At 31.1% G+C, this 8,304-nt stretch overlaps 1 protein-coding gene across 1 annotated transcript; it reads left to right on the forward strand.

Moving 5' to 3' along the window:
* The first annotated feature begins 7,039 nt into the window (after positions 1 to 7,039).
* On the forward strand, positions 7,040 to 8,304 carry LOC105132795 (alpha/beta-Hydrolases superfamily protein). The gene has a single exon (XM_011036492.1). It carries the CDS (start codon positions 7,253 to 7,255, stop codon positions 8,228 to 8,230), a length of 978 nt encoding a protein of 325 aa, XP_011034794.1. The 5' UTR covers positions 7,040 to 7,252; the 3' UTR covers positions 8,231 to 8,304.

Genomic DNA, 8,304 nt, shown 5'->3' on the forward strand with positions numbered 1-8,304 from the left:
TCCTGGCTTGCTATCTTGTTAGTGTTTTGTATGGGCCTCCACCTTGTGTTTCCACGTTTTTACTCACCGGAGAGTTCTGATTTTTTGGCACAACCACATTGACCTTTGCTCATACAAGTTGTTGAGTTTTAGGAATCCCAGGATTAACGGTTCTGTAAAGATACAAGCAGTGATGGACAGATATCATCAACTTTACAAATGGTGATCCCACCATAAAGCAAATTCATGTTTGCCAGGTGCCAAGGAGTGCAGTTTTTGCTTTTTGTATGACTTTTGGACCTAAAGGGACCTGGAAGATAATAAGCCGTTTTCGTTATAGCGAACTTTCCAAAGCTCTCTCATCAGTGAGCATGGAATTCAGTTCGTGAAGACAGATGTTGGCCCCGTCTAATTCTCTTGCAAAATCATTTTGCAGCCGCATTATAATCACTGTGGTGCCTGTATTGGCAACGCGCGTAGTGAATATACCGTTATTAAACTTGTGAGGGAACTGAACTCTCAAGTATGGCCGATGGGAATTGGACTCTACGTGGACTCAAAGAATGACACGAACTTATAGAGGCCCTCCAGCTTCGTACTTGCTATTTTATAATGTTACTAGTACATTGGCATGTGTTTTGCCGAAGGTAGGTCTGGGTTTTTTTCAAATATAAAAACAATATTAAAAGAATGGAGATTTTTTTATATAATATTATTAATCTTGATTAGATGAGTTAATTTTAAAATCTTTTGATTTAGTTTTTTATTTAATTTAAGTTTTTAATTAAATTATGTAGGAGTTAGCCTGATTTAAATTAATTAATTTTATAGGTCTAAATGTAACAATTGATGAAAATATAACTAAAAATTTTAAAAAATTCCAAGATAATTTTTTTTAATATTAAAATAATAATAAATTGAAATAACCTTGGTCCTCTCCCAACCTAGGTCTACGTTATGGATTCTATTAGGTTTGATAATTTTTTTATAAATTTTTTTATTTAATTATAAGATAAAAATAAATGTTCACATAATCAAGTATCTTTTTAAAAATAGATACTTATTTAATATAATTACTCATATAAAAAGAAAATAAAAATTAATAATACAATCTATTTTCTAATTAATTAAACACAAACTAATCCAATATTAAATGATAAAATCAAAAAGAAATAAATGAAGAACAATTAAAAAACAAAACAAAAAAAACACCTTATTAAATTTATAAATCAAGTAACCTTAGTACATGAAATTTGGGAATTAGGTTATGAATTCCATTTAGAAAAAAAAAATAGACTACAATAAAGAGAAAGAGGAGGAAAAAACCTTATCAAACTTATAAATCAAAGAAGTAATCTAAGTTACGTTGTTAAATCTATAAATCATGCTAACATCTTAAAAAAATAAAATAAAAAGAACAAAATAAATAATATTTAAAAAATCATAACAATAATAAAAAAAAAAACCATGTGTTTAAGCACCATTAAAATAAATAATAAATTTTAAAATTTTTTGATTTAGTTTTTTATTTAATTCAAGTTTTTAACTAAATTATATAGGAAGAAGCTTGATTTAAATTGATTGATTTTATAGGTCTAAATATAATATTGGTGATTGATGAAAATATAACTAAAGTTTTTTTAAAAAATCAAGATAATTTTTTAAATATTAAAATAATAATAAATTGGAATGACCTTAGTCCTCTCCTAACCTAGGTAATGGATTTTATTAGGTTTGATAATTTGTTTATTTAATTATAAGATTAGATGTTCACATAATCAAGTATCTTTTTAAAAATAGATACTTATTTAATATAATTACTCATATAAAAAGAAAATAAAAATTAATAATACAATCTATTTTCTAATTAATTAAACACAAACTAATCCAATATTAAATGATAAAATCAAAAAGAAATAAATGAAGAACAATTAAAAAACAAAACAAAAAAAACACCTTATTAAATTTATAAATCAAGTAACCTTAGTACATGAAATTTATAATCAAGTATCTTTTTAAAAATAGATATTTATTTAAGACAATTATCCATATAAAAAGAAAATAAAAATTAATAATGCAATCTATTTCCTAATTAATTCAATACAAATTAATTCAATATTAAATGATAAAATTAAAAAAAATAAATGAAAAACAATTAAAAAATAAATAAAAAAACATATTTTATTAGTGAATAAACTCGTTAAATTTATAAATGGAGTAACCTTAGTACATTAAATTTATGAATTAGATTATGGATTTCATTTGGAAAAAAAATAGACTACAACAAAGAGAAAAAAAAAGGAAAAAACCTTACTAAACTCATAAATCAGAAGGGTAACCTAAGTTATCTTGTTAAATCTATAAATTATGCTAATATCTTAAAAGAATAAAATAAAAAGGGAAAAATAAATAATATTTAAAAAAGCATAACAATAAAAAAAGAAAAAGGAAAAAAAACCATGTATTTAAGCACCATTAAAAAAAAATGTAAATAGACACTATAGCAACCTGCTGTGAATTACAAGGAAAGCAAATGTGATCCCACCCAGCTTTTATTATTAAAATAATAAATAAATAAATAAATTGCCATTGATTGAGCGAAAGTTCCCCAAGGCTTCGGCTTGGAGTGCCAACTGACATGCTTTTCCCTGTGAAATACTTTTAAATGTTTCCCAAGTTTTGTCAAAAGCCCTGTCTATGACTAGTTACTAATTTCGGCCTCCTGTCGTTGGGGAGACACCAATACCTCCATTATCTAAACAAGGCTGGACGTTTCCTTGTTGGCTCCTTGACTTGCACTTTATGTTGTTGGATACAGAATCATCTAATTTGCTATTGCATTTTGCTCTGTATTGAATAAATTCACGGCGAGTTCTTCCCTAAAGTCCGGTAGATTGTTGGTGCGTTGAAGCTCCCTCCTCCTCCATGCAAGTAAAGTGCTGGCCAACTATATTAAAATCTTGCCAAAAATCCCCGTCTTTGAAAATACTAAAACCGTGAGGCTAAATTACTGTCTTCACATTTATAAAAAAAGAAAATTAATGTTTTTTAATGCTTTGGGGCGCTCTCTGATGAGCTTGTCATGTGAACATCAAACTCTTGGGACTAGGGTTCCTTTGCTTACCGAGTTTGGACTGCATGCCTCTGATATCCACATGGTTACTGTATTTGGGCAGCAAGTACAGAGGACGCTGTGGCTTCTATCTAGCTAAAATCCATGCATACACAGCCAACCAAAGCACTATTGTAGAGGGCTGGCAGTCGAGCCCTTAGCAGAGCTGAAATACTGTAAATTTTAGAGGCTTCAGGAAAATTTCATTTTATTGCGCACAGGAATTGCTGCTGCAGATATTTCAAGTTCCCCTCGACATGGTCGGATTTCTGGATGAGGTCATGCTTAGACACCACGCATGTCACAGTTTGACGTTGAGCTGTATTTATTCCGAATCTTGGTGGTGATAATTTCTTTCATATTTATATTCAACAAACCTGCAATCAATTTCCAAACAAGCATGCAGATGGCTGGCTGGTATTCTTAGGAGCCTGGAGGACCATTTCGACTCGTGGAGATAAGACCTGGGCCGTCATTTTAGGAGGCAGAGTTACGGGTTCCTACCCAGTCCTAGCTAGCACACGGTGGTGCCACTGGTTGGCCAGTGGCTAATGCCCTGATATTAACGACCTCAGCTGTGGACGTTGGTCCCCATTTCAGTCAAGGTGATTGTTCATTCTCATTAATGGCTGCAGTTGAGTTGACCGAGGATAATGAACAGTGTCCAGAAATGTGGGCCATTTCGATCCATGATGGGCTATTTGTGCCATGACCTAGAGACTTTCCTACCTTGATTATAGTCTACTTCGACGTTTACTCTCGGCCCACGCACGGGAAGGAGTGGCACGAATAATTAATGCTTTTGTTGAACTTAGCTATCTTAATTCTCGTGTCATTGGGTAATAATATCTTCAGGTTTTGGGTTTGACTTGTTTTTTTACAAGAAAATTATGAGCCATTAAACAAACATGTCTGATATCAGTTCATGTTGTTTTTAGATTTTATTAATACCAGAAAAATTCACCTTTTCGTTTAAATGATTTTGTTCCTTATTTTCAATATTTGATAAAATGAAATTGATCATTAATAATTGCACTTAGGCCCCATTAACAAATGTTCGAGATTCATTTCGAGGGACAACAAGTGTATATTACTGTATACTTCCCATGGAGTTACTTCTATTGCAACGCAACCATTGGATTTTATTTGATTTTAAGTTTATTTTTATATTTTAAAAGTATTTTTTTAAAATTATTTTTTTTATTTTTTACTTTAAATTAATATATTTTATATATTTTTAGATCATTTTGATATATTTTAAAAATAAAAAATATTTTTAAAAAACAACTGTTATCGTTTAAATAAAAAATACTTTTAAAAAACAACTGTTATTATACATTTATATATTTTTTATTATAAAAAATAGAGATAAAATATTTTCAAATGATACGGCATTTGTCTCTATCTACAATTTGCACATTACTGTTTTTGAGAATTTGCTATTAAATACACTAGGTTAAAATGTAGTGCTTCTATTTAAAATCATCGAGACAGGAGTCTTGATTTTAATTAAAGCGATGAAGATTAATATATTAATAGCAAAAAAAAAAAAACACAACCAAGCCATGGAATAACATATAGATATATATATATATGATTTTGAAAGTATAAACAATATATTCTCATTTCTTAATTAAAAATATTTATAATACCCAAGAATGAATTCATTTCTTTCTCTGACATTAGAAATTAATTTAAGAAAAAATTACATCAAGTGTATTATAATTTGATTGTTTTTTTTATTTTATATCTATATTTTAAATGTATTTTAAAAAATACACTTTACATTTTTAACCAATTTAAAATCTAAAATAAAATTAAAAGGAAAAATTTAACGTCATACGTAATACAACACATACATGCAAAGTACTTATCAGAAATTCTCTCTTTAGTCTCAGTCACTCTCTTCTAACCGAATATCTGAACCCAAAACAAGCTCTGCACCAAATCCGGGCATCAAAACCAAATCTGCACATCAAAGTTTCTTTACCCAGAAATGAAAAGTGAATAATACGACAGCCCCAAACGAAAAAAGAAAAAAGAAAATGAAAATTTATCTCTGCACCAAAATCAAATCTGGGCATCGAAACCAAATTTAGCTCAACACCAAATCTGGGCCTTGTCCAACAAGGGGAAGAAGGCTTGGTCATGTCCATTCCATGGAATGTAAAATGATTCCACCGACAAGCACATCCGCCATCTTCGTCACAGACAGTCTCGTATGGTTAAATGCAACAGATTCCAGATGCCTTAGCAGTGTCTGAAAGCATGACGACCTTGGGTTCCGGCCTGTTCTCTTCACTCAAAGGTAGCAACTGTCTAACACAATAGCTTTCCTTCTTTTACTTTAGGTGAAAGGACCTAAGACACTCGACTATGATTTTACGAGATGGAATTACAGTGAAAACTAATGTATTTTGAAAATCTTCCTTTTCAAATAGAAAAAAAAAACACTTATTTAATAATTAAATTTCTAGCGGTGAATTCAGTTCATCTAATTGATTTGAATAATGGGATAGGCTGAAGTGATATCACCAACGAAAGAGCCATGCTGATTTCTGCTCCGAGTGATTGGTTTGGTTAATAGAAAAAAAGGGGTTTTGGAATGTTTCACTAGAGAGGAGTGTGATAGTTGATGTGGTGTGATCTTTGCAATAAATTTGACAAACGCAAATGAAGAAAATTAAATTGAGTATAGTATACTGGGAGCGTTGGTTTTGATGAGTTTAATGGAACTTCAATTCATCAACTGCAATAGTTGGTGTTGGAATCATGGCTTTGCACGCCATCATGAAAAGTGTTAGGTCTTGTTCCTGGGATTTCTTTACCATCTTCTTCACGACTTTCTTGAAGATACAAGAAAATTATCAAGACAAATTAATTGTGACTTTGAGTTCATGAGAGAAGACATTTATGCTTTACTGCAAGAGAGTGAAATACAAAAACAATTTCAATTATAAGGTGATTTTGATCTGCAAATGAAGTGTTTGATGAAATGCTATAATGAAAGTTTTAATTTTTGACAAAGTTGTAATGTTAGCTTGATTAGAAAGTGATATTAAATTATACGTTTAATGACAAGGTTAAAATATTTGTATTGCAAAGGTTTTTGAGTCAATAAATAAAATACAATAATAATAATTTTATAAGCAATTTAATATTTATTATTTTTATTTAGAGAATGTAAAATATTATAAAATTATTAAAATTCAAGATATAAAATATAATTTAGATAAAACAAAAGGCCATCAAACTATGAATCTCTCAATTTACTTCTCGATTTAAAATTTGATTGGCAAGCGCTATAAGTTGCCATAATTTTCAATTTTGATTGGCAAGCGCTATAAGTTGCCATACATAATTTTCAATTTAGATTTTTTTTTTACCTTAACTTAATTGTGTACATGCTGTCTTAAAAAAATATTTTTTAAAAAAATCAAAATTTTAATGTTTTATTATAATAATGTTAAAAATAAAAAAAATTAATATATTTTAAAATAAAAAATATTTTAAAAAATAACAGATATTACAATAATTAAATTATTATCATATTTATTTGATATTAAAAAATATTTTAAAAAATAAAAGATATCACAATAATTAAATTATTATTATATTTATTTGATATTACAATAGTAGTTATTTTTTGAAAATATTTTTTATTTTATAAAATTTATTTTTAATATTAAAATATTAAAATAATTCAAGAATATAATAACAAATTATTTTTTAAAAATTTAAAATTTTTAAAATACATTATTTATCATATTATTAATTGTATATTTAGAAATATAGCAATAGTTACAATTAAAAATATTTTTTAAAAAATATATTAAAAAAATATTTTTAAATAAAAAAATATAAATTTTTAAAAGTCTTTTTGTTCTTGAGAATCTCCGAGGACCGGAATGATTATCCCTGCCCGATGGGTCTACCGGATACTGAATAGACCCTTTCTTCCCATCTTTGATCTCCATCTACATGACTAAAACCGGCAGGGCACTAAAGTCCATTCAGGAAACAACCAGAAAAAAGGCACGGACCTACTAGTAGGTGGAGGAATTAATTACCACATTAATTCGTGAGTTCCAACAATAGCAAGATGCCTCTTCTCTCTCCTTCATAAGCTCACCACATTCTCAACTCTGCAACGACTCGGCAATGGATCCTTATGAATTCCTCCGTCTATCTCCAAACCCAGACGGTTCACTCACTAGAAATTACCTTTTTCCTTCAGTACCTCCAGCCGACAAACCCCTCAGTGATCCAAACAAGCCCCAACTCGCTCTTTCCAAAGACATCCCTCTTAACCCTACCAAGAACACCTTTATTCGCATCTTTCTCCCTTCAAACCAACCACCAAGCACCAAACTTCCCGTCATTCTTTACTTTCATGGAGGTGGTTTTGTTCTTTATAGCGTTGCTTCTCTTCCTTTCCATCAATCTTGTTGTGCCATGGCTTCGAACTTCCCTGCTTTAATCCTGTCCGTTGAGTATCGTCTTGCACCTGAACATCGCCTCCCTGCAGCGTACGATGATGCAATGGATTCTCTCGCGTGGGTCCGCGACCAAGCAATCAATGGCGACGATCCTTGGTTGAAAGAGTACGGAGATCTTTCCAAGTTTTTCTTAATGGGTAGTAGCGCCGGTGGTAACATTGTGTACCATGCTGCTTTACGGGCGCTGGATGTTGATCTTTCGTCTATTAGGATCAAAGGGCTGATAATGAACGTGCCTTATTTTGGTGGGGTCAACAGGACTGAGTCCGAGATTAGATTGAAAGATGATAAGATCGTGCCGCTGCCAGCCAATGATCTGCTGTGGTCACTTGCATTGCCTAAAGATGCTGATCGTGACCACGAGTATTGTAACCCCATCGTTGCTGGATCCAATGATGATGGGAAGATCGGACGGCTGCCTAGGTGTTATGTTAAAATTTATGGCGGGGACCCCCTTTCGGACAAGCAGAAGGAGTTCTCGAAGATGCTAGAGTCACTTGGGGTTCACGTGGTGACAAGTTTTGATCCCGATGGCTACCATGCCGTGGAGCTCTTTGATCGTAGAAAAGCTAAAGCTTTCCATGATGAAGTCAAGGAATTTATCAGCAGTGCTTCACCCGCCACCAACTCCTCCATGTGAGGAAGGGGACTGCAAAATTTCAGAGTATCTTCTTCGATTTTATTTACTTTGAGTCACCAAAATCTATTGGCAAT

The sequence above is a fragment of the Populus euphratica genome, unplaced genomic scaffold (genome assembly GCF_000495115.2).
Source record: "Populus euphratica unplaced genomic scaffold, PopEup_1.0 scaffold2.1, whole genome shotgun sequence".
Lineage (NCBI taxonomy): Eukaryota > Viridiplantae > Streptophyta > Magnoliopsida > Malpighiales > Salicaceae > Populus > Populus euphratica.

Bases quoted from the DNA above. Each gene is read 5' to 3' on its own strand.
- LOC105132795 (XM_011036492.1), top strand. From the start codon at position 7,253: ATGGATCCTTATGAATTCCTCCGTCTATCTCCAAACCCAGACGGTTCA.